The 27,119-nt window shown below is 40.1% G+C and overlaps 1 protein-coding gene across 6 annotated transcripts in view; it reads right to left on the bottom strand.

Moving 5' to 3' along the window:
* The window catches only part of XPO1 (exportin 1), a 40,376-nt gene extending 13,707 nt beyond the window's left edge, over positions 1-26,669 (bottom strand). The window contains exons 1-12 of one of the 6 annotated variants that reach the window (XM_075496942.1): positions 26,547-26,669; positions 25,835-25,890; positions 21,815-21,946; positions 17,966-18,067; positions 13,983-14,055; positions 5,339-5,400; positions 5,215-5,259; positions 4,945-5,126; positions 4,415-4,463; positions 4,210-4,329; positions 3,975-4,103; positions 2,260-2,418 (exon numbers count right to left, since the gene is read on the bottom strand). In XM_075496942.1, the coding sequence (XP_075353057.1) occupies positions 2,260-2,418; positions 3,975-4,103; positions 4,210-4,329; positions 4,415-4,463; positions 4,945-5,126; positions 5,215-5,259; positions 5,339-5,400; positions 13,983-14,055; positions 17,966-18,067; positions 21,815-21,940 (1,047 nt within the window). In that variant the 5' untranslated portion in view covers positions 21,941-21,946; positions 25,835-25,890; positions 26,547-26,669. Of the gene's footprint in view, positions 1-2,259; positions 2,419-3,974; positions 4,104-4,209; positions 4,330-4,414; positions 4,464-4,944; positions 5,127-5,214; positions 5,260-5,338; positions 5,401-13,982; positions 14,056-17,965; positions 18,068-21,814; positions 21,947-25,058; positions 25,195-25,834; positions 26,460-26,546 lie in introns of those variants that run through there. The other 5 variants (XM_075496941.1, XM_075496944.1, XM_075496940.1 and 2 more) reach the window with 5 other exon arrangements.
* Between the last annotated feature and the right edge of the window lie 450 nt (positions 26,670-27,119).

Here is a 27,119-nt window from a genome sequence, read left to right as displayed (position 1 = left end):
AGAAGGGAAGGCCACTAATGCAATTCTGACAGACTGAGATACCAACAATAGAAATTAGAATCACGTAGCCAAACATTTTTTGCCTAGCTTATTTTTCAGTCCTCTCGTGAAAGACATCAAAGCAATAGCCCACCAGCGAACAAACAGAATGGAACAACGAAATCTGAAGACATTTTCAGAGCTTAAGTAATACAGCAACTCAGAGCATTTTAGATGGTAAAGACCTGATTCAGCATCTGTATCTACAATGTCAAAAGAGGGATTCAAAACAACCATACATTAGTCTTATACACATCAATTTTTCTTGGTAATTTCACTAGCAATAACTTCTGAAGCTTTCTTCGCTAGTCTACGCTGCTCCAATGAATCCATGAAACCATGTCAGAAGATCTGCTACATCCAAAGTACAGGAATAAACAGGTTAGAATGACATAGAGCTTTTTAAATTAGCTGTGTAACTAGGTTCTATTACACCGGAACTTACAGAAGTGAAATTTGCAATCATTTTAGGCCAGCCTAAAAACTTTGTTAAACATTTCATTATCCCATATAAGACTCCAAGTCATTCAGAATTGACTTTTGTAAATGTCTGCTTTAAAGAATTTAACACAGTTATGCTGGACAAGAGAGGAGGCCAATACCTAGAAACTGCCCTCCAACCTACACACAATTGCACAGGATGTGCAGCAGCTTCAGCCGTTTACATAGGTCTTCCTAATAAAGCCTCAAAATAAGCACCTGATCTGTGCTCCCCTGATTCACAATTATTTTGAAAGCTTACTACTTGCAAGTTCAGGAATTATTTGGGAACTGTTGATAGTTGTTCTTTTTAAAATAAAAAAAAAAAGTGATACTCCTCTTGTCCATCTTCTAAATGAGCTACAATCTTCTAAATGAGCTACAATCCCAACCAACTTATTAATTACATTTTTTGTAGACGGCTACCCCCAGAAGAAACATACTGAGAATACTAGCTGGAAAACAGACTAGAATTCAGATGGACATGTTAGATTACAGCTAATCCACCTGCAAGATATACTTCCCCCTCCCAATGGAACCTGATCTCCGGGTTTAAACTGTGGTATTGTTTTTCTACCTCTGTCTCAGGGCAGTTCCTCACCCTATTGCCTCCATACCTGCACAGGGCTTGATTCTGGGCACAGGAAGTGGTACTTCAAGGGGCTATGGAGCCAGTTTCATCCCCTTAGAGCTCAGCAGTGGGAGGGAGCTAGCAAAAAAGTCACCACAGAACAGCTCACCCTCAGCAAAATTTTTATTCACCATTAAAAAACACAACTGAAAAACCCTCATTTTGTGATCTAGCCCCACTACGGTATGAGGTAGTACCTTGAGTGTTCAGTAGTTCCCTAGAATTTAAGCCTTTCCAACCCTTCATTCTTAGCTGAATTTCCAATAATTTCCACAGATCCCAGTGGTTTTAACAGTGAAGTTGCACTTTACTGTCAAAATTGAAAAGAATGCAGCAGTCTCCAAGAAAAGAAGGGAACAGAGGAAGGACAACTGTAAACCTTATTCTCAGCAACTGCTGTAAGACAGCTGATAACTGAGGCCCATAGGTCCTCCTCCAAGACCAGTAATACTACAATAAAGCATGCACAGTCATTTGGTTGAGCTCTGCCATCAAGAGTTACTGGCATACCTAGTCTTTATTACATAGAAACAGAGTATCGTCCTTGAGAATTATATTTAAAGCCTTTCAGTTAAACTTTGGGAAATGGCAAATCAGACAAGACGCTACACCAGGATGGAAGAACTGAACTACAGCATGTGCTGTACCCTAGAAACCAGCTTTGGATGCAGAATAAAAACATAACTGAGCTGCTTCATACAGACTGATGAAAGTCATAGCAACCCCTTCTCTATACAAGAGTTAACCACAAAACGTGGTATGTAAAGACCCATGGAAAAAGAATATATTAATTTATTTTAAAGCAGTATTTAACACTTTCAAGGAGGAACAAGTAAGAAGAGGGAGAGACAGCGACCTATGATCTTCAGACATTGTATTAATATAGGATCACTGAAAACAGAGTGCCATTGAGACATACTAGCAAACAAAAATTTTCAAAGGTTTTTCGTATTATTCATGTTATTTACTAATCATGTGAAGGAAATAAGATTTTTTTTTCCTCTTACCCACTATAAGTACAATGATCTAGAAATTGTATTACTATCACATCCTTTGACTGTGAGAACACGCTTGCTATATTTTGAAACTGGATAAACTGAGCAACTTACCTCCATTAATGTTTCCCTCAGATTTAATCTTTTTTCTATAAGTTGACCATGTTCCTTGAGGAACGTGCAGAGAAACAAACTGAGATTCTGAATGAAGTTCTGTTCATCATCTTTTCCATTTGAGTATGCAAGTCGGATATTGGTATTTAAAGGAAGCATCTAATAAAAAGAATACAGACATAATCAAGAATTTCCCATTTTATACAGAAGTGGAACTACTGTATATTAACAAGTATTTTGCTCTTTTGGCAAAAAAGCCCTCTGCTCTTCATGGCATCCCCTCTTTGCAGAGCTTTCTTACAAAAAAGTCTCACAGCTCCTTCATTTCATACTTGATCCCAAGATGGACAGTAAGGCGGAAAATGCAACCAGATACAAAAGTTATCATAAACTAAACTTCTTCCATCCCTTGTAACAGCAGCTGTGAACAAGGAAAGTATCTACTCTATCACAGACATTTCCAATTGGCATCAGGCAAAGATGTTCCAAAAAAATGTATGTTACCTGTCCCTAGTAATGTTAGAAGTTTCAAAACATTATATCATCATAATGTTAAAACAACACGAAAGACCTCCTCCATAATATTTAGAAATTAGCAAGGAAGACTCTGAAGGATACTGGAACATGTTTTTCAGTAATCTTGTAGAGATCTCTGGCACCTCGTAAGAGATTCATTGGCTTTTAAATTCTATCATTATACAAACAAAACATTTTCAACATTGTCATCAATTAGTGAACTACATTCTTTAAAGTCAACACTACTAAGCTATAGAACAGAGAGAAAAGTTTAACACTTTCGCTGCTGCCAGCTTTTGTGTGGTTTTGATTGTTCTCCACCTTCATTTGACAAACTTAGAGAGTCAAATATTTGCAATAAATGTAACAGTTTGCATCAAATTCATAAACAACAGTCAGGCTAAAAACCTGCAGGCTGCAAAAGATGCCAAATACCCAACTTGGCATTCAACTGATGTTTTGAGGAAAAACTTGGGCCAGATATATTGGCATTTAGGATCAAGAGCTTCATTTGTAAAACCTGAGGAAGTAATGTTCAGCTGCCTAACAAAATAACTTTGGTGAGGACAAAAATCTACCTTTAAATTTAACTATAACTAAATAAAAATCCTATAGCACCACTTGAAGCTGAGGGGAATGGGGATATTAAAAGAAGCATGCCTGTACTAGAGAACCTAAAACATTGCAAACAGAGGAAAAAATTGTCAAAGAAAACCCTTGCAACTGCTCACCTAAGCTGCAAATACAATGAGGAAAGCTACAAACTCATGTACCTGAATCTGAACTGCTCAGAGGGGAAACATCAAATTATATAAATTTAAAGCATGGCTTTATATGACAAACGTTCTATCCATTTCAAAAATTAAATAGCAACTTGCAGAAGTTAGGTCAGTTTAGGTCTTGTGAGTCATGCAGTACACTTTTTTGCATCTCTCTCAACTTTCCCCATCAGACAGCCCGAATGCTCAAAAAGCCTCTTAAATTAATCAAAACAAATCAATGTAGCAGAAATACAGCTGTGATCTAGAGTCAGAAAAATATACTTAGCATCTTCTGATCAAGTCATAAATATCACTGAAGAATAATATTTGTCTTATCAAGAGCTCTATAATGAATATAAATTTGTAAACTGAACTAGGTTCTACAGAAGTAGATTCTGCAAAATGAAACAGTCACGAGAGATTTCTTCAAAACATTACCTGTTTTAACTGCATCATGGTCAGTGTAAAAAGTGTTACAAACTGTTCTTCATACTGGCTTACACTGACACCTGCAATCTCTGTGAGGCACTTCAAAGAGACGTTTCGAAACATGGGAACATTTAAGAACTATTGAGAGAAGAAAAAAAATAAAGAGTATTACAAGAGTGTTGCACGCTAAGCTTTTTTGCAACTTCTATTTAAATTTAAGAGCCATCAATTTTTGCATGAGTACCTTGTATATTAGTGTGCTGATTAACTTGGTCTCAAATATATATCCCAGAGGAATCCAGTTCAGAAATCGTAGCAGAGTTTCCAAAGTTGCATGAACTAAGGGAGCATTTTGGGAGTTTTCCTGTAAACGACCATTAACGTTTATGATATTGTTAGGCACGATGGGGGGAGGTTTTTTAAAATGTCATTAAAGAAATTAGACTTACCATCACAAACTGACATAGTTGAAATATCTGGGAGAATTCATTGCACATGCTGTAAAAAAATAAATTAAAAATTAAGTATTTCCACATTCCATACACAATCCTATCTACTTTAATCAAAACATCTACACTTCAGAACAGGTCCTGAAGACCTATGTCATGGAGGAATTCACAAACCACCTGGCTTTTACCAATTTTCATGGTAATAACGCATATTCTGAAGTAGCTCAAAGTCTGTGCCTGCAAATTCTGGCTTAGAAATACAAGCAATGCTGAATGCTCTGTTAAAAGGGTAGGAACCATCAGCTGTTGACTAATGCTACTTTGCAGTAAGGTAGAAATATCTGTGTGTACAAATAAGTTTGGTATCACCTAGCAGTACTGCTTTAAAGAAAAATCAGTAACCCGCTCAGCCTCAGCAATCAAATTAGACAAGCTGTAGGTGTTCACTCAAAAGCTCAAAGTGAGAGGAACTATTTCGCAGCAAGCACAAAATCTACGCTATTTATTAAGATTTAAATATATATACTTGCCTGTCTTTCAAATGCTTAGCTTTTACTTGAGTGATCTGGCCACTGGAGAAATCAAACACTTCTTCACTCAATAGTTTAAGGATCACCATATTATTCTGACAAAGGCTTTCACTAGTCCTGCTTGCTCCCACAATATCGCTTATAAAAGTTGGCCAGTGCTTTGGCCATTCCTGTTTCAGTATCTGAAAAGTGAAGCATCCATATGTTAGATACATATGCAAACCCAAAGACTTTATAACAAGATTTAAAACTTTATGAACTCTAGCTTACCTGAACAAGAATCATATTCAGTTTCCCAATATACACTTTCTCTTTCTGGAGAGAAGAGAAGAGAAGAGTCAGGTTACGCATAGTATTCCCCTCCCTCTTCCTCCCCTGAAAAGAATTCACTTACTTCTACACATGTTGGATCAGATGAGGTCTTGATAATTAGGCCGACAACATATTTTTTAATACCTGCAGAAGAGTTAGGAATTTATTTTCAACTATGCCAGATATCACAAATGGAGTAATAAATATTTTTAAATTCAGACTCTTCACATGTTTTTAAAAAGAAACACCTCTAAGGAACATATATGCATGTGTCAGTGAGCATCCCTCAACTTGTGTGCTACATGGAAAAAATCCACCTTTGTATCAATTCTGCAAGAGGATAGTTCAGATATACAAAATGGCTTTACGCTTAAGCTATTTCAATAAAACAAAAGGAAAACAGACTAAGGATTAGAGTGTACCTGTAGTAATTTGTACCAGATCAATCTATCAGCTTCCTAAAGGCTGTAAGAAATTGTGAGAAACCCTGCATTGGTAGCACTGCACAACACTGTACTAGCCTGAAGATGGAAAGATGGCATCCAGCACTGTCCAGGCCCCGACATATACTGCAACAGGTACTTACAAATGCTGCTGTATGTAGAGCTCCTTCAGGGAAACATATCTGTGCCCATTATGCTTTTTCAGATCATACCTAACAACTCCAAAGTTGGCAGGTATATTCTCACTGCCTCAGCCATGCGCTTACAATGGCAAAATAGGAACAAGAGTGCTCCATCTTCTTTGACTAATGCTTTAATAAAAAGTGAACTCCAAAAATAAATAGAGCTTTCTAAGCATGACTCCAGTTTTAATGCCAAGTTAGCTAGAATTGGATGGAAAGCTTTGATACATCACCTTCATTGTACATAAAAGTTCAGAGATGCTCCAGTTTACTTAGGTGATCCATTTTAAACACAGGAATTCCTATGCACAGCATTTAAAAGTGAAACACCGTGCCAGAGCTTAGCAAAGTTTTCCCTGAACAATCTTAAAAGAACGAAACTTAAAACTTTATTCACCACTATAGTACGACGCACTTGGATTTGGACTACTGTGCTTTTATGGCACACATGGATGCTATGGATTACAAAACTCTTAGTAAATTCTGATTTATTGCTTCTGCTTTTTTTGCTTAAATTAACCATTTGTCAACTGGGGGCACAGACTGTATTTAAATCACTCATTTGGTTGTGTTTCTTCTACAAATGTTTTAAAATTACTTCAGAGTTTTCAGCTCCACCACAAAAAAAACCAAAAACCCAACAAAACACTGTAGCAAGCTATGCTGCCTAAAGTTTAATTTTGCCACCTAATCCTCAGCTCCCTCCTCACCATTAACCTATCAATTACTGAAGACATGGAAACAATGGCCTTCCAAGTGACTTTTCAGCACAATACACGTATCTAAAACCTTTCTGTACAAAAACATCTGACTTCAAGGAAAGGCATGCACAGAGGATCTGGACCCATGAACTAGATGAACACTACTAATACTTCTACTTCAACATAGCTTTGACACAATGATCCACCTGAGCACATCAGGGATTAAACACTTTCAAACTGGGCAAGCGTTTTCTTGTCATAGTGAAGTTTTAGAATAGGTGTATGTTTTGCTATTCAACTTCATGAACCCAAAATCTGGTTTCAATCATTTCTTCAACAAGACAATCAACTAACTCATGCAGACAAAACGCATATGTTGATTTTAGAAAAAGTTGTCGCTACTGAGAAGAATGCCTTATGTTGGAGACATTTTGTCTTCCCCTAGCCACTATTCTAAATTTTAAAACATTTCTAGGGCTTTACCCAGAATTAGTCTTTTTTTTTTTGCATTTCAGGCCTGAGCTACAGGATTAAAAGAAACAGTCAGGTAATTGCATTCTCATGAAATCTGGGAAAACTAGGTCTAGACTTTGAGCCATTAGATACATACTAAAACAGGAGCTGTTCTACAGGTAGTTCCAATTACAAATGAAACTATTCATCATTATCAACTGGGATCAATCCACACTACTCCAGAAGAATGGTCATCAACAAAATAAATACCACTGTCAGTCACTGGGTAAGAGTTATTACCAAGCACTAGCGTTAGTCTGACATCGTAGGCATGTCCTAGTATTTTAAAGCTAAAAAACACACACTTTGCTGAAGTGTTACAATAATTCACAAATGAGATACGAAAGCCCCCAAAATAGTATGGAAATAGGTCTGCAGTGCCAGAAACTAAACCATAGTAATCGTCTGCCAAACCACTAAGGGAAGCCCTACTGTTGCAACTCTACGCATTTCAAAAAGGAATTAGAAAGCGAGTATTGTTCTTAGACTTCCAGCTCCAAAGCTGCATATTTTCCATCTTGCTGCATCAATAGTATTATGCTGTTTAGTTACAACTTGAATGCTGTGCCACCATCTATCTGGCCTTGAGATCAGCAGGTGAAAACAGTTGCTCAGGTCCAAAGTTTCTCCATTGAAAAAAAAAAAATGGTGATCACAGCTCAAAAGACAACCCAAAAAGTTTGCTCGTTTTCACTGGTCATGCTGCAGGCTCCTCAGGTCTTCTTCCATCCAGTGAACAAAGTCATATTCTTAATCCCTTAAAAGCAGCAGCTATCCAATTCTCTAATGCCTTTTTTGGCTTAAATGGCCTTTTTTTTTTTACTGAAGTATTGTGGTTTGTGCTCCATATTTAATAGCTCATTTCTTTATCATTCTACAGCAAAGATAATTCTCAGTAGAGCAAACATATTTCAACTTTATACTCTGACAAAAATAAACACATAGGCTAGTTACCATTTTTCAGCAGAACATGTCCAAGAAACTGTTCAAGGGTAGCAGTCCACTGAATTTGCTAAAATCAGTGTGTTCTGAGACCTTAAAAGGAAGTGTTATTTTAAGGACCCAGCCACAGGACATGCACAGGCAACCACTGCCTAGAAGGTATCCTTCAATCACAGAAGCAGCTGAACAAGTCTCAAAGATGGCAACAACACAACTGCCAAGTTCAGACCCTTCACTGAGCCAAACAGGAAGAGACAGACATTCCTGGAAAACAGACCTTCCAATAAAACAGAAGGAAAAAAAAAAATCCCAACCACAATACTCAGGACACACATAACATTCTTCAAGGACCATCTGACATTACAACTACACTGCTCTCATGACAACCTGAGACCAAAGGGAGCAGAGTCTGTTTTCCATTCCAAAACTTTTATTGACACAGCACTGGCAGTCCTAGCACCTGCTCAAAAACTTGTTCAGAGGCTGAACGAGTAGAAAAATAGTTACCAAAAAAGTTCCATAGTTTTAAAACAGTTTTGAAGCTACCTTTTGCCAGCTTAGCTCCCTGAACCAGTTCACTATTGTGCCAGAGAAGCACCAGTACTGGCTCAAATACATCAAAAAGTGCACAGGTGAGGAACATCTTTATCCACAGCAGTTAAGTAATAGATCAGCCTAGCTCCAACCTCAACCTATGTTCTAACTATCAGAAAGGCTGGACATCATCACTGTCAGAAGGCCTGGACTAGCACCACTGTTAGCATTTTCTGGTAAGCAAAGTACAAAAAGTACTTTTGTACCAAGTACAAAAAAAAGAGGATAGAGCAAGGACATTGATTCAAGGCCTTTTAGAAAGTCTGTAGATGAACATTAGATATTGTAGTCCCTATGTGAAAGTTGCTCCTCTACAGAGAGGCAAACATACAGTAAAATTGAAAGACTTTCTGGAGGGAAAGTATTTTCACAGGTGACCCAAGCTATGCAGTGGTTAGAGCTGGACTGGAACAGTGAGGAACATCACATTATCCAACATCAGTAAATTCTGCAGTCTAAACTTGAGCAGTGTGAAATATCCTACAGTTTAATCTTTGGACGTGCTTTTAGAAGCAATTACATCTCACCTAGGCTGTGTAACCTGAGCTCAGAGGAGTTCCTATCGTGACTGAATACAGCATGTTACCATGAATGCACACAGTCAGCGAGTACACACCTGTAGCCAAAACCACTTCTTGTTCTTAAGACATACAAGCACATCCTTTTATGCAGTTACAGTGCACAAACATTTAACAAACATTGAAAACTATTGCAACTGGTATTGCAGATGCGAGTTTGTACTAGTTTACTATAATTAACAAATTCTCCACTTATATTAAAGAATAAGAGGAGTAAGTGAAGCAGGTGGGCAATGTAACTCAGCAAATTAACATTATTTTGCAACCAAAATTAGAATTCCAAATCCTAAAGCTGAGTTGTCCCCTCCAAGGATGTTTGTATGCATACACACTTATAGTAAACTGTTTAAGTAGTTCCAAAATGTGGTCAAAATAACATCTTGTTTTTAGTCTTAAGAAACAATGCTTTCCCATATTGTCCCACAAATCATCTGTCCCTGTTAGTGGTGAAGCCGATCAATCCATTATCTATTTGCTTTTCAGCAGAAAAAAAAAAACTAATTCACGAAAACTCTTAAAAAGGGCATAGAGCTTGTCTTCACCCCACACACACACACACACACAGAAGTGCCATGTAGCTCATTCCCCCTTCATGACACAGAGAATCAAAAAACATCTCTTCGTCAAGCAGGCCAGAAATTTCCATTAAAATATCTAATCACTCCACAGAAAAATCTCTTCTACAGCAGCTTCCACTACATCAGAAGCTTTATACTTAACTCCAGGACCTTCCCGTGAGCCACCATAAACCACATCTCTCTCTGAACACTTCACTTTTTTTTTTTTTCCATTTCAAAATGAGAAAAGTTGTACAAGCAATTCAGGTTTCATAATGAAGTAGTGCTTATCCATTCCAACTCAAGACACTCCAGACAAGCTCGCTCTGTTCACGGGAACATAATTTCATTTCACATTGCAGGATTAATGAAACGTATCACTGAATTGGAAGACCAAGAAGCCTATATTTCTAGGCAGGTTTTCACACTGTAAGAGAAAATCCTATTGAGACCATAGCACTTTCATCAAATGACATCCTTTATAAGCATTATTAAACAATCAACTTTACAGAGTATCAGAGTTTAAAGCAATTTATTACTACCTCAATAAACTGAGTATTTTTACTTGAGAATGATAGTACAATACTCTGGAAATAAGCCAAGTTCACCACTGTATGGGATGTTCTGGAATATGCCACCCACCTTTCACTAAAGCAGCCTCTGTAAGGTTTGAATGAAAACCACATTACATCATTTGCATACATGTAAGAGCAATCCAAAGCATTCTCTTAAAGACTAAATAATAATTATAAAGAGCAAGTCTAAGCCATTGCTATGGTCTACTGCTAAATGTGTCTGAAGGCTGAACATGCAGGCCAGGCATCTCATTTAACTGAATTTTACCAGTACTGTGTTCTATAAATTCCACTTTTGTCTAGATAACCAGGTCAGCAATTGGTTCAAACTGCTAACTCCAAAAGCAAACAAAAAAATTCAAGAACAAGAAAAAGCAGAGTAATCACATAAGTATTCTAGAAACGTAAACTGTTTTGCCCAATTCCTGTTTTAGAATTATGGGAAAATACAGATGAACTTTCCAAAAGTGCTTACAATCCTCAACCTTCAAAAATCAGTGACACCTGAGGAACAAAGAAAAAACAAAAAAAAAGACCAACTTTTCACAAGTTAAAAGGCACCAGGGCCAGAAGAGTTCAAGACTAAAAGCTATTTTAAAATAAAAGCAAACTTAAGAATGGAGTTTCAAGTCCAAAGAACACATCTGAAGAAAACATATTTTCCTACTTGCATTTGGAATTCCAGGCTGGAAGCTATAACCTCCCAACATTCAGACAGAAGCAGTAACAAAACCCTGGCTAACCTCAAGGCCCAGCAAGTCATTCTGACATACAATTTGAGGTATAGCGGGGGGGGGGGAACAACTCAAAAAAAGGTTACAGTTCAGGCTACAGTTCAGGCTCTGTAATTAATGACATCATTTCATTTCTCCAACCATTTTCAGGCAGGTTGTTTCAAAAACTTTTTCATTCACTGACAGCTCAATTCAAGTCTGCTCTTCAACTCTCAAGCACTGCTAATGCTAAAGGGAAAACAGTATTTTCTCATAAATGGATTTAGTTTCATCTTAACCAAAAGTAAGATTTGACAGCTGTATTTACTACACAAATCAAATTAGACATGTTAAGTTTTATAAAGTAAGATATAAGGTAAAATTAACTCATTTATAACCTGCGTGAATTGCTTTGTTACTAAGCATTACTTTGTCATATTGAGTTTCAGTTTCCTGCACCCATATTTTACTAGTTACACTCCAAACAGGAAAATCCTGTCAACTGAAGGAATGACTGGAGTCAGAATCAAGGAAACCTCAATTTAACCAGTCGTCTTATCTCCCAGGTAATCAAACTGTCTGAATGAGCTCTGGAGCAGTTCTTTTGTACCAGCCAGTACCATTAGCCAAAAAAAAATAAAAAAACAACCACCACCACAGACCAGATGAAACTGGATTGGAGATGAAACATTGATTCTCCCTCCTACACCACTGAGGCCGAGATGGATCAAATGCCACGGTACGCTAAATATATTTGGTTCCTCTTCTATTCATGTACAGGAGAAACCAGACAAGTAAAAGCCAACTAACTCAATTCCCCTACAATGTGAGGATAAAAGTCAGTTTCACAATTTTAGTTTGGCTCTGTGAAAGGCAAAATATTTTAAAAGGTGGAACTAAAGACACACATTTGTCAGCATGAAGGAACTTTTTTCCCTCTGGCATCTGCAGAAGTAGTACAAGTCAGGAAAAATAAGAACAGAATACCTTAAGTTGATTGCACAACTACAGACAGTAACTTTATTTTGCATTGCAATGTATCTAGCTATTGTTATTGCATCTGCTTAGATGACAGGAACCAGTCAAACAGTACCATCATGCAAACAGTGATGTAACAAAAATCTAAAACGCCAACTCAACTATATCAGTTCCACAATTCACTTAAGCCATGTATCCAGTATTATCTTGGCATTTCAAGAACAGATGAGATAACATGACTCAAAGCACAGCCAGCATCCTCATCCTACCACCACGATTTCTCACCTATTCTATGCATTAAGAGTATGTCTTTTTAAGACTTAAAATTACTCAATTATATTCTGTATTTGGCACTTGTTCAGTTCCAAACTGTCAAGTAGGTCTACCTTTGTGACATCTCCTATTCTACTATGCCTCACTTCACCAGCGGGCAGTAGTAAGCTGAGTAACTGCTTCAAGCTACCGACTCCTTACTTTCTTCCTGCTCTGCTCCCACAGCCAAAAACTTTAGGAGAACAACTTCCAAATGCTGAAACTAAGTGCTCATAGTCAGGAATGTAACCAGATAGGAGTAAGTTGAGATACTCTAATTATTAAAAGCACGCAGAAGACTTAACTTCAGGGTGTTCCCTTAGTTTCTCAAAAGGGCATAGTTGTGTTTGAGCCTTAGTTGAAGCTGTTCCCTAGAAGCCTGCAAGTCTGTTTCCAACAGCAGAATGAGTATGAAACCCTATTTCCACTTTCAACAGCAGCTGCACTTTATCTGTCAACCTATAGTTGGAAGGAGCAGGCGGAAAGGTGAGAAGAATACTAATCACAAAAACGTGGAAGTCTCCCTCCACACATTTGTTTTCATCGACATTTACAATTACATTTTAATCAATATAGTTCCAGAACCTAAGCACTGGCAGTAAAAAGTTAAAGCACATCTTGGCATTGTTAATAAAAGTTCACAGCAGAACACAGGAATTTGGAATAACTTCAATGAGTTCCAAAACCAGCTTTTAGTAAAAAGCCAAGTATAGAATGGTGACAACATTCAATGTCAAGAATTTAAAGTAGTTCTACTCAATGTTTTGAAGTCCAAATTACCATGGCTTGACAGAAAGCAACGTGAACAAGCACTAATCCTGTACCACAGAGGTACCTCCATTTACTATAGCTAACGTCTAAAATTCAACACACACCGCAAGCTATAAGGGATGGAGAGAAAAAAAACCAAAAAAACATTATTTTAAGACTTCCAGATTCCTTGCAATGACAGAATACTGGGGTTTGCCCTACACTGCACTTCCAGTTACAGCAATCTAGCTTCATATACACTTAACATGAATTCAAAGCAGACTTTATAGTATCTCACTGTCTAAAAGAATGAATGACCATTAATAGGTAAGACTACACATTTACTTTGTGTTTCTGTTTTTAAATAATTATGACTGCTTACAATTTCAAAAGAGTCACATAAATCTACACATGCTACCAGACGGACCACGGAGTCTACCAGAAAACATGACAGCATACTGGTGGGGCTGCATACACAGCCCAGACAAGCTGAAGAGAGCCTCCTGTGCCAAATAGAGAGAATCGAAACCTCTACCTCAAAGCCAGGAGCTGACTTCAGAAGCTGCATAAGGTTAGACCTCTTCAGATAAGTTTGGCCTATAAGTCAGTACAGCATTTAAGTGACGATGTTTCAAAACTGTCAGTCACACCTTTTACCTTCCCATGACATTTACAGAAATTTATGTGCTCACCATCCCACTGAGACCATTATCACGAAAGGGAAAGACATGGTTTCATCATCCAGAAAAACACAGATGGTCCTACGACATGAGGAAAAGTTACTAGCCTAATTGTTTTTCAAGCTGAAAATTACTTACATGGGGACTGACGGTCTAAATCTCAGTTAAGAGACAAAGTTAAGAGGAGAAGACAAAAATCCCTCCCTACCTTCACACTGGTTCCTTGGAAGAATCTTCCATCTTGTTTTTATCACATTTTCCAAGATTTGCAGTCCATAATACTGAAATTGGAGAAGAACAAGATGTGAGTACATTACTGTAGGACTAACTAACTTTCAGGACTCTCATTCAATCAGACATTCACACTTAACATCTAAGACTTCAAGATTATTAAACTAACAATTTTATTAAATATATGTCTATTCACCCATTTACTGAGGTTTCATGCATTTTTTTTCTTGTTTTATTCTTCGCTATACTAAGTCCTGCTGTTTGATCATGCTCACACCAGGAGGGGGCGGGGGGTGGGGGGGGGAAATAATAATGAAAAGCCCTCTGGCAGACAATTTCTGCTATCTGGAAAAGAGAAAGTAGCAGCCAGATATGAATTTGCATCACAAATGACTGCTCATATGTTCAAGTATTAACACAACCAGGCTCCTAAAATATTTAGCAGCTTGGATAGTCTCAAGCTTCCTATCGTTCCTCTAAGAGCTGGAAAAAAAAAAATTTTGTCTTAGCATCACATGTCCTGACACTGGCACTTTCTAAAGAAAGTACTTCCCAAACTTCACTGGTGTGTTACTTCAGGAACAGCAAGACAACCCACAGGTTTATTTAATTTCAATGCCCACCCCAATATGGCAGCTATTGCTACTATTTAAAGACGAACTTTTGTGCTCAGTCAAAGAATAATAAAAATGTGAATAAGCTCTTGGAAATCCTTTTACCTTTCAGGAATTCCTTCCTATATTCTTACCCGAAACTGTTAACATTTGCAAAGTAATCAGTAAGGCCAGTCCCTCTGCCCATTTGTCCCTACTGCCAACTCACAGTAACAGGGAAAGACGTTTGTGATGTATGATCGAAGAACTTTAATATGTAAAGCCCCATTAGCATGAATAGACAGGAGAGAAAAGGGGATGAGGAGTTTTGCCTTTACTTTATCTGCAGTGGATTAGGAAGAAAAAAAAAAAAAAATCACATCAATGCCTGAAAGGTAAAATCAAATTTTCACAGTTAAAAGTTTGGCTGAGAATAAGAGTTCCTCTTTAAAATGGTTAGTTGTTATACAAAGTAGGATCATTAGTATTTCAACCAAAGGGATCACATAAACTTCAATTTAATTAAAAAACACAATGTAGACTGTCCCAAACTACATTGTATTAAAATACCATTTTTGCTGTTCTCATCTTCGTATAACCTACATCCCTTTGCTTCTCAATCTGTCCCAAGCTCCCAAGAGCTTCACGTGTACATCCTGCATTTACAAAATATTCTGTCACCTTCCAAAATCTTGGGTACCAAGAAAACTTATGCATTAACAGAAAGTTGGCAGGGTATTTTTTTCTTCATGGGCAGCAGCAAAAGTTTATCAACTAGATTTTCATCTGTAAATATACTTAATTACTTAACATAAAAGCTAAATGAAATCAAGGGAATGTTCATATAAGAAAACGTATGAAAATGTTCTTAAGCAAAATGCTTCACTTCACAGGAAGTTATTTCAGCCACTGCTATAGATTTATAGACACCATCTGCACCTGATGCAGGCTCACCATACAAAACATACTTACAAAAGCTTCTAACAATGTTGAAAGTATGAACATTGATCTCAGACAGTGCTAACCGTCCTAAAGCAGATCCAAACTCTAGTTAAATTTCTAGATTCTACAGGGACACATATTAATAGCCCTTTCAGGTAACGGCTGCCCAAAAATGTTAGTTTTGCTTCCAAACTTTTTTTCCGCAAGCCAACTTATTTGGCTTTTAAGATCAGAATGGCAAGTGTCCTTTCATTTTACAAAAGCACTAGATGACCAAAACAAAACTTAAGTGAAAATCCTGACATAAACTAAGGACAGACCTTATCTTAGTCTTTTTGTTTCCCCACTTAGGATTTCCTCTGAGTCAAAGAAAAGGACAGACACCTCTAGCAATTTGCCACACCTACCCCTCATTATCTGCTCAAATACCTAATTCAGATTCATGTACCTTGAAGTGTGAAGAGGTTCATGTTGTCTAGGTTTCTACTCATTCTTTTGCACATATGTGACTTCAATTCTGCCCTCTCCTAGTGTCTTGTTCATCTCTTCCTCAGCACTAGTAATATTCATTTTTCCTAACACTCGCACATAAAATGAAATGGCAGCAGTAATAAAATCACTGTACACAATCTTCACCTACACATCTTTCTTGCCATACCATGTCTGAAGGCTTCATCAGCCTGCCTGAACACTCCACAAGGGACTTTCTGGTCTTTTTTTATTTTGTTTTTAAGCTTCATTTGATGGTTCTAATTTTTGGTATTTCCCTGATAACGAGATACGCCAAGCCCAAAAAAAAGTCACTGACACCAATTACAACTTTTGCCACCCGAACTATCAAAAGTGTACTTTTTAATCAACGATTATGACAGTGCACGCACACACATTTAAACTGCGCATAAAATAGAAGTCTTTCAAAATTCATTTGCTCTTGCTTTGCTTATTTCTAATTGTCTAATAGCATTTCACTGCTCAGTTATGAAGATGAGGGACAGGTAACAGCAAAGACTGGAAAAAAGTATGAAATGATCCCTATGGTAGAAATTTCTATGGTACCCTTATTACTTATTCTATGCACCGAATCCCTTTCCCTCCCACCTCCCAAGAAACAAAAACAATTGATGAACAGAATTCAGTTAAAGGGAATCAAAAGGGTAGACCTTGTGGAGGCCTGCCGTCAAAGCCTAGCTGTGTCAGTTGCACAGGAAGACACCCCTTTTCTTCCTATTACAAGCAATCAACATAATGGAACATTATGATTAATATCAGGTAGTGTTAACAGCTTTAATTAAAGAAAAAATATGATTGCATAAAAGCCAAATGTCATAGTGCATAAATTTAGCACCAAATCATTTGCAATTTATGTAAATTGAAGAATTCTTTACCTGTTGCTTTCTTTCTGTTCCTCTAATCATCTCATTTTTCACAAGACAAATTTGAGTTTTTAAAAATACTGTTGATAAATCAACTTAAACATTAGTAATGTCTGTCAGTATAAAAAGCAAAGTTTACCAGGCAAGCAAACAGGCAAACACTGTTACTTAAGGTTAGCACTTTGAGGAAGTTCTTTAAACTGTTTTCCCTTAAACTTCAGAGAGCAATGAAAAAAGTGGAACCATTTCATGAATACCACCTGATTTCAGAAACCATCCAAACAATTATTTTCTGTTCGAACACAGTGTGTATCAAGCAGAAAAACATGCATGTCAGTTACTTGAGATAATCATCATCAACTTAAGACAGCAAAAACACATTTCGATCAACTTTCCGGTTCAAACTTCAGAAGCCTTAGGTAAAGCATTTAAAATTGTAGGAAAAAAATGAATGCTGCCCCTTTTAGTCTCTACCACAATGGATGGATTTAAAACAGCAGTACAAAGCAAATGTGTTCTGCATATCAGTAAAGACTAATCTCGTACTACAAAGAGTTTGGGGTGCTTAACTTTCATCGAGTGCTCAAAATCTTGGCCTAGTATAGTTTCTCTTTTGTCTTTAATACACCTAGAGACAAATTCTCTCCTCAGTTACGTGCCCATGGCTCTCACTATGATCAAAAACAGCCAAGCACTTACCCAAGGACAAAATGTGGCTCTAGGAGACTTTTCATTACTCTGATGTATACAGACACACACCAATCGTTAGAACTGGCACTGTGCTTCTATGTGCCTTGAAAAAAATCCTGTAATTCCAATTTAGCACTACTTTTTTTTTTTAAAAAAGGAGAAAAACTCTTGTCAATGTAAAAGGAGGTTTAAGTATTTTGTCCATTTACAGTTCTTGTTTAAAGCCAACTTTGGGAACAAGACAATAAAAAAAAAAAGTGGTTTGAATCAAGAAAGTCTATGGCTAAAAATGAGATACCTTCCTCAAAGTTTATGAATGGAAGAAAGAGGAAAACCAAATAAATAAAAGTTAATTTGCTTACTTTGGTATTCATGTTCTGAGAGAACTCCAAAATAGTATCAACTCTTGTCCACGCATCAGGATGTTCTTTTAAGTGAGTCAAGACTTCCTGTGCCATTCTTTGCTAAAAGCAAGTTTGATTAAAAAAAGTATTAGTATTAGATTATTTAAGAAATTATATACTGTCAGTGAAGACATTAATATATAACACATCTCTAAATCACTTATCCAAGAGTTAGGCAGAACTCAATTAGGAGCAACAGGTCTCTTACGCCTCCTTCTGTGTGACAGTTAAAGTTTATTAACAACCAAACTCCAAAAACACCTTGATGCAAGACAGTCATTTACTTACTTCCACTCTTCCATACTGAACGATTCATCTAGACCAGCAGTGAACGTGCGAGAACACCACACATTACAGGGAAAACATACTAGGAAATGAAGTTTTCTCCCATTCAAGAAAGTAATCTAGATAAAATTTTATTCAAGGGCACCCAACCTTTCTAGTTCTACTGGAAGCATTCATATAAAATGCTAACTTCAAGGAGTACTGTATCATGATGCAAAGTTGATGTAGGGACTGTTGATTTTATTTTGAAGAACCACAGAGCAGAGCATTAGAGGTCTCCAATCCCTACTTCTGAGGAATCCCTTGATGTATCTAACAGCTTACAAAACAATAATAAAAACTGATTGGGGGGGAGGAAGGGAGTTGGTCACGCTAATGGTTCATTCTTCCTTGGGACTAATATTTACCAATTATTGTACTAGATACTATGGTTTCAGTAACTTGCAAAACCTCATCTGAAGCAATTACACACTGAAATAGCTGAATTTATTTTAGCTATCCTTTTCAAAAGCCTGGAGGTCTGTAAGCATTTTTTTAGGGAGCCTAATGACGTTAGCTATTTCAAAAAACGCAGTGTACTGACAAATCTTGCTGCAAATTCTATCACCTACAAGCATCAGACACTGTCTTACCAACAAGATGAACATTTTACATCACAGTTAACAGAACTTAGTTCATTCTTTCACTGGACTGTAGAGCCAATTCAATAGAATTACAAAGCAGTTAAAGCTTTACTTTAGGATTAACTTCAACAGTTAGAACTTACTACAGCTATGCAGATTTCTAGTCTACTACAAGAACATACCTGAGCTAATCATCAAGTGGTGTAAGAAACCATATATTTTCACTAAGACAGAAACCCCATCAAGACCCAAAATCTAAAACGTATAATGCGAGAAACAGACAAATTGGGTATGGGATTTACCAAATTAAAATTGAAGCTACAACAGTAAAGAGCAAGGATGTCTAAAATACCTGTACAATACTGGCATCCCTACTTAATATAATTGAGCATAGTGGAGCAATTCCCAGTCTGATACTGACTTTGACTAGCAAGTAAGTCCCTGTAGGTTTGATATGGAGAAGTACCACACAAATATTCCTTTTAAGTCCAAGAGCAGTACAACCATATTCTCACAGTATGACATCAGAGCTTAAAAAAAAAAAAAAAAAAAAAAAAATCAGCATTTTGGATGCAGTTTAGTGTAAGAGGGAAAGAATAGCTGTATTACTTCCAAGTTCAACCTGGGTGTGTTTTTATACTGGCCTCCTTAGTGCTTCTAATGCTGATGACATATCACAGGATTAAATTTCACAGCAACAAAATACAGATGCTCAATATCCTTCTCCTAAGCACTGAAAAGTTTGCTCTCATACCCACTAACCCCTTTTCTGAACATCAATTCCTGCAGTTTCATCAAAACAGTATAAATTTAACAGTAATGCTTAATCAAGATTGAAGCCTCACTGTGTTGTTGCTACCAAAAAGAAAAATCAGTTAGCAAATAATCCTTCTGCACCTGCGAAGGTCTAACAGAGCAATGGAATTAAGAGTCTGGGAAGAGTCCAGGTAAACATCTATGAGTTGTCTGAAGTCTCTTTAGTCATGTGTTGCACTGGGGTGGGTTTGGAGACATTCTCTCTTTTCAGAGAAGTATACTAAAAAAAACTAAGAACAGAAAAAAATGTAAAAGTCTAGGCCAGAAAAGAGCTTCTTTCTTGCCTAATATAGATCAGCAGATAAAAGTTTTGCAAGCAGATAAGAATTAAGCAGAAGAAGGAGACAGGTGAATCTGAAAGCAAGTTCAGCATGGGCTATTCAGGCTGCATTCTAAATCTTTTTTACCCTAACATTACCCTAATCTATTCCAGGCAAACCATTGTTAATCTCCCAATTTTAATATTTAGTTTCCTCAACTTCTATTATTCCTGTCACCCTTTAAGTCATGATTTGAGCTGTCAGGCTCCACAGAGAAGCATTTCTTCCTGCAGGAACTTTTGAACTCCTTGGAAGAGGCAAGAGCTCACAGACTCACTGAAATGCGTCTCCACCTTTGGACACGTACTAAAATAGCAAACCAAATTTTCATTAAAGTGACACGTATAAGCACATGTATTTAAAATAGGTTTATATCATAATTCACTTTTGCCACTTAAGCGCCACCTCTTGAATTTTTGCTTCTTATTGCATTAATTTTCTAAATACCAGAGACTATACCCAGCTGTTTTAAGTGAAGCAACTTGTCACAATACCAGAACAATGGCAATTTGATCATTGTATTTAGTGTAACACTCTATTCTCCTTATAAACCTTCCCAACTTTTTAAATTCCCTCCAAACCAAACAATATTATAAGCACCACCTATTTTGTAAGGCAGTACAGTAAACAATCACTTACAAAACAAGCACTCAGAAGTCCGTACTTTTAAGGCAAAAGCTACAAGGAGTTTTCTGTCATATGGTCATTTAAAAAACAACAGCTAGTAACTATTTGAATTTAAGAAACTCAAAATGCAAGTATTTCAAAAAACAGCAAGGTATTTCAGAACCTGCAGGAATTCACATCAGTAAGCCTTACAAAAGCTTTTTTTTTTTTTATAAGAGAGATACACAAAACAAGTATAAGCAAGTATATTATTATTTATTCTAACAGCTAAAAGGAACAGAAAAGCATTGGCTACTTTGTCTCATTTGAATTCACCGCTTATTGTTGTGCAAGAATATCTTAGTAAGAGATGCCTGACACTGAAACTCCCAATTTGTGAAGCATGAACAATTTGCCAGAAGAGGAACTATGCCAACACCCTCGTAGCAATACTTGCTTTCAACATCCAAGTCTTATTTCTAAAGTAGTTCAAGAAATAGATAAAAGCAATACTAAGATTCACTTTCAAGACAGGATAGGCAAATACACAATGCACACATTCCCCCAATTTAAACTTAAGACTTCACAATCCACACTAAGTCCAAAGAAAAGAGTGCAAGAAGAACCTGTGCAGACAAACAGTAATGGGGGGAAAAAAAAAACTAGACACAAGAAAGGACAAACTCTTCTCTTAAATACGTGACGTGCTTCTTTATAAATACAAACAGTAATAACATCATTAAGATTTTTCTTTTAAATATAATCCTTCAGTGAAGCCAACATTACATTTAAGGCTTCACAATCCTGTCCACAATAATAAATAACAGGTAACTCAGACGTCCTGAAGAACAAAGTCAGAGAAGGCAAGCTGCAAGAAGCGCCCTTACCAAATTGTACTTGCTCATACCTTTCAACAGCAGAAGGCATGCTAGAAATTAACACACACTAAACTAACACTTTTCTAAGTGTCATTTCAATGCTCATTACATGAGGCCTGCCTTTAAACCAGGGCATGTGAATTATCAGTGATATTCCAGTCACTGGCAGAGTAAATTCACTAATATTACTGATTTTTATTGAAGTGAATTAATTTTGCTCAACTGATTTGTTACAAGGTTAAACATTGTCAATAAACATAGTTTCTAAGTCCACATTACCTGCGCGCCTTCTCCATGGTACAAGCAGTTCACCACATTGTCCAAGAGATTGATATCCAGTTTCTGGTTAAAATCCAGCAGCTGACGAGCTGCATGGTCTGCTAACATTGTCATAATTGCTGGCATAGATTACTGCAAAATAAATAAAAAAGATTTGATCAATTAATAAGGAATTATTATTAGATGTGGTTGTAAAGCAAGCGCTTCAACTTAAGCATCTCATTTGGACGAGATGAGTGCTATGTTAGCAGTACTAGATAGCACTGAATACAACACTCCTTCAATTGTTGAGCAAGTAGCAGGACAAACTCTTTCTGAAAAATTCACACATTGTTACCCCAACTAAATTCTCAGGGTCTTCAGCAGGTATAACATATAACAACAGTCTGACTAGTCAATGGGCTGTATTATCAGCAAGCCGAAACTATTTCAGAGCAGGTATCAAGCCCTACCAGTCCCTAAACATGCATAAACCAGGAAGTTTGCTGTAGAAATACCTAGTATCATTACAACCAAAACCCATACTAGCAATCCTAGTTGAATTTGGAGTTTCCGAGGCCAACATGCACATTTAGAAGATCAGTTCTAAAAGCTTTTAAACAATTGGTTATGGAAGTGAAATGTGATCCACATACACAGTAAGAATCAGCCAGAGGGCATTTTTCAAATACCTGGGGGAAAAAAAAAAAAACCACTTACAAGTTAACTACATACAAGTAAAAAATTACCACTGAAACTAAGGAAGTTGACTGTTTAAAGGCACTTTGAGAGGATGAAGTAAGGGGACTGTTAAGTCAGCAGGTTACACCATGTACCACGTTAGATCACTTCAAAACTGAAATGGAATTCTACTGGAGGATTCAGGTCCCATAAAACCAGCCACACATGCATTAACTCTTTGTCCTAGATATAGCAGCCTCAGTATTATGCAAAGGAAGTCAGGTGGGGTGTGTGTGATTGTGAGTGTGCATGTAAGATGCTTACCAGCCAGAGACTGGTACAAGATAAAGGCAATCGCGAAAAGCAAGAAAATAAGCCAGGAACCACAAAATTGTGGACGGTAAATTATAGTCCAACCTTTTCACCCCACCCCCCACGTTGGAAGCACTTGATCGAGTTTATTGCCCTCTTCTCACAGTCACTGGCAACTGTAACACATATTCCTTCCCTCTCCTCTACGGCAGCTCTCCTGCCATTCACCCTCCTTTTCAGAATCTTCTGTAAAGCTACAAATTTCATACAAAACTGCTCACTTGAGAAACAGCCAGAAGTCTGGACAACTACAAGACCACTCAAAAAGTTTCAGTAGAGCTATCTGCATACTTGGAAAGATACAATCTGAAACTTTTCCAGAAACACCCCCAACATGCCCAGCCAACCCATTCTTTAGAGTAAGCTAGAAGTCAGATCTGCCCTTACTAAGTAACTTCATGTGCAAGTATGAATTCGTTTTATGCCTTACATATTTAAGTCATCCTCAGAAGTAAAGAGCAAGACAAACCTGTGCCTCAACCCAAGTAATTACTAATTAAGTGAAAGTCCTACAGTAGCATACGGACAAGGAAAATCTTTTGTTTAGAAACGCGTATTTGCAAGTAGTGTCAAGCAATTTCATTTACTTCTATACAGAAAGATACTAACTTCAAAAAACAAACACTTTAATTCTATTTTGAAGTAAAAAAAAACCCACACCCTTATTTAGTTAGTATTACTACGCTAATGTAATCATTTTGAGGGCTCCATCTCAACATCCAGTCAGCCTTTTTACAACATCTACCTAGAAAAACAGAAGGAAATAAACATCAAGTAGAACCCAAAATAAATTAAAACTAACACTCCACATCTGTCCTTTCTCCTTCCCCCCCCCAAACTCCTGAAGTTTTCAAAATTGCAGCGTTAAGTATGGAAGCAAGAAACACAAACAGCAGGGAAGGCCGATTTCATTCTTTTAACACAGAAGGACACTTGAAAATTTCATCTCGCAGAGGGGCAGCAAGCAGCACTACTAGAAGGAAATGGCACCAATTAATACGCTCTTCAGCTTAGAGCGGTTAATACTCCCACCAGACACGCGTGCTTTCAGGCACGCCCCTTTTTGTTCACATCTGGCCTCCATGGCTGCACCGTGAGCCGGGAAAGCCGTTTTCAAACTACAATAAACGTCATAAATCAGGCGTTCCTCAGGTAGGGCCATTCATTTCAGATTGAAGCCTCTTTCGGTGGTTTTTACGCAGCCCCAGGAGCACAAACGAGGAGCCACGTGACCCAGAGAAGTTATTAACCACATGGAAGCAGAAAGGAAATGTTTTGAATAGGGCCCTTTGCCACTCCCAGCATTATCTTCAAAATGACCTACCTACTCGCAAACTGAAATACAGAAATGGCGGCTTTGTGGTCAATACCAACTGCAATCAACTCGGTTTCCTACTCCTCACAACGTACCCACATGAAGCTTATAATCTTGGATTTACTATACTCCTCTACTCTTTTCCCCATCATGCCTGAACAGGTTTAAACCTCAGCTCTAAGAACCACCGCTAATCGATTCTTCAACGCTGCCAATAAATGAGGAAACAGAAACAAAAGAAGAGAAAAAGTTCAAAAAAAAAAAAGAAAAATCTGAACTACAACACAGCAAGAATCTGACATCTACCGAAGGTCAAAAGAACTGCATTTACAGCACTGTTTACATAGTTATCCCAACTCTCGATGACCCTGGACCTTTAAGTTTAACACAACAGTTAGCTTATTACGATATACCCGATTCATTTAGGCATGCAGCGCACAGGAATAAAGGCATACATTTTAATAGTAAGAAGTGTGGAGTATTCACAATGAACCCTAGAGCACCTTCAACCCAGCTACTTGAAGTTCATTGGGGGCAGCGATTAAACAAAAAAACCCTAGGAGAGTCACTCTGCCCCATTTCTAAGCATGCAATTCCGCTACTGAACGCAAGCGAATTACCGCCCCGCTACCCTCTTCCAACGAATTAGTTGCATCACTTGTAAATTCCTCCGGCTGCACGATACGAAACGGAGCACATCACAAACGCATTCGCATTACACTTCACACACCAGCAATCCGCAACGAAACGATTCCTTCCCTCACGACTTTCCACACGTGTGCCCGCGGACGAGATTAAATACCACCGCTTCGCAAACAGCTGCCCGACACCTCGCAGCATTCATTTTCGCCACGGCCGCGCCCGCCACGGAGCGCCCCCCAAATACCTCACACCCACCCAGCGCGGAGGCCTTCCCCTGCTCCCGCCGCAGAGCCACGGCCGCGCTGCTCCCCAGGGGGCAGCGCCCCGCCTCGTGGAGGGGGGCCAGAACCGCTTTGGCCGAGGAAGGAGCGGCGGCGGCGGCGCCCCGGGCGGCGGCGGCGGGCGGGCGGGCCGGGGCCCTGCGGAGCGCGGCGGGCCCGCGACGGCGCAGCCCCTCCCTCCCTCCGCTCCCTCCCTCGGCTCCAGCCCTGCGCTCTATACAGGGCCCCCACGTGATCCAGGCGGACGTTTCAATACTGCTGCACAGACACACAAAAATATTTCTGGAAACTTCCACTCCTAATAATTTACAGATTATGTCCCTACTTTTACCCGGACCCGATCCCAACCCCCCCAGCCCGCTCGGCCCCCTCGTAATGAGGGGCAGGCCCCCGCCGTGCGCCCCAGCAGCGGCTCCCGGCCCCCCTGCCGCCTTCCCCGCAGCCCCAGCACCCGTGGCGGGCTCTGCGCTGCGGCCAGCCGCTCGGCCAGGCCTAGGATGCTTGTACCCCAAACCCTATTTTAAACACACCCCCGCCCGCCCCTCAGGGTTTCTCCTCGGAGCCCGTTTCGCCTCTCCTTCCACAGCAAAGACTTTGCGCCCTCCGCACGGGCACACGCACGGCCGTACCCCTCCCACTCCCCCGCCTCCACGGCCCCACACCTTCTCCCGAGCGCTCCCCCCTCGCCCCGTTACTCATCGCGACGACCCCCACACACCCCCCCTCCCCGCAGCCTGAGCACTCACTTACCTAGGTGTTTCTTACAGCCTCTGCCTTCAAAAAGTAGGGGTGGGTGAGCGAAGTTTCTAACCACACGCCAAAAAAAAAATGAAAATAAACACCACCAAAAATAACCCTCCCCCCCCCAAAAAAAAAAAAAAACCCGAAGGGGGGGGACAGACGAGCGCGCCCTCCTCCCTGTCGGGTATGTATTCTCAGCACCACTCCTCTCCTCCCCACACTATCCCCTAGCAAGCGTGCCCTGGCCTGACTGCACTAGGCGCCCAGCAGAAGCCTGCGGCCCCCGGGCGGGCGCTCCCCTCGCCGCACGGCTCCGCGCCTTCCCCTCAGCCCCGGAGCAAGGCCGCCGGGCGCGCAGGAGACGGGGCGCGCTTCCCTCCTCTCCCTCGGGGGGCAGGAAGGGGGGGGGGGGGCGGCGCGGGGCTCCGGCCTCCCAAGGCCCCTGGTAGGGGGGGGGAAACTTCTACCTTCCTCGTGGCCCTGGCTGCCCCAGCTCCGGCTCGGCGGGGCCCTGGCTCTCTCTCCCGCGTCGCTGGCTGCCCAGGCCCGGGCCCGTGCGGCTGGGTCTCTCGCTACTCCTGTTGCTGCCGCCCTCCCCTAGGCCTGGCCGGCGCTCAGTTCACCCCCATTCCCACCCCCCCCCGGCTCGCACTAAACTTTGCCCCCTCAGCTGCGCCGGCGGTTCCCCCTGCGGGCTCCCCTACGAGCAGGTCACACGCACGGCGGCGGAGGCAGCGGTGGTAGCAGGGACTGAGCGCGGCGCGTCTCCCCCTCCTAATGCCACAGACTCGGAACCGGCTCAAACCGGTTCAGACTGGGAGATTCCATCTCGGTTTAGTTTTCAGCCCATGGCGCCGCGGAGCGTTTGGAAACCTCGGGCCTCCGCCCAGCCGCCGCTCCCATTGGTCCCGAGCGCTGCCGCCGCGCAAGCGGCCTCCGCGCTTATTGGGCGGAGGGCCTGTCGATCCGCTGCGCGCCTCGGAGGGGCGGAGGGAGCGAGCGGCCGCGGGGGGGGGGGGGGGGGGGGAGTAAGATAGAGGGGATCCGCCCCCTCTCCGGCAGCGCTTTGCGCGCAGAGGCGGGGGAGACGGGGGGCGGGCCGCTGCTGGCTGACAGGCCGAGCCGAGCTGTCACTCAAAGACGGACCCGCCTTTAGTTCGCAAATCGCGGGCGCAAGTGCTGCTGCGGTCTGGTTGGCCGGCGGCTCGGCGTGACGCGTGTGGCTGAGCGCGGCTTTTAGGGCTGCTGAGGCGGAGAGCGCGCGGGGGAGGGGCGGTGGCGGTGGCGGCAGTGG

The sequence above is a fragment of the Mycteria americana genome, chromosome 3 (genome assembly GCF_035582795.1).
Source record: "Mycteria americana isolate JAX WOST 10 ecotype Jacksonville Zoo and Gardens chromosome 3, USCA_MyAme_1.0, whole genome shotgun sequence".
NCBI lineage: Eukaryota > Metazoa > Chordata > Aves > Ciconiiformes > Ciconiidae > Mycteria > Mycteria americana.
Note: the sequence above shows the minus strand (reverse complement) of the source record. Positions and strands in the feature narration are given on the sequence as shown.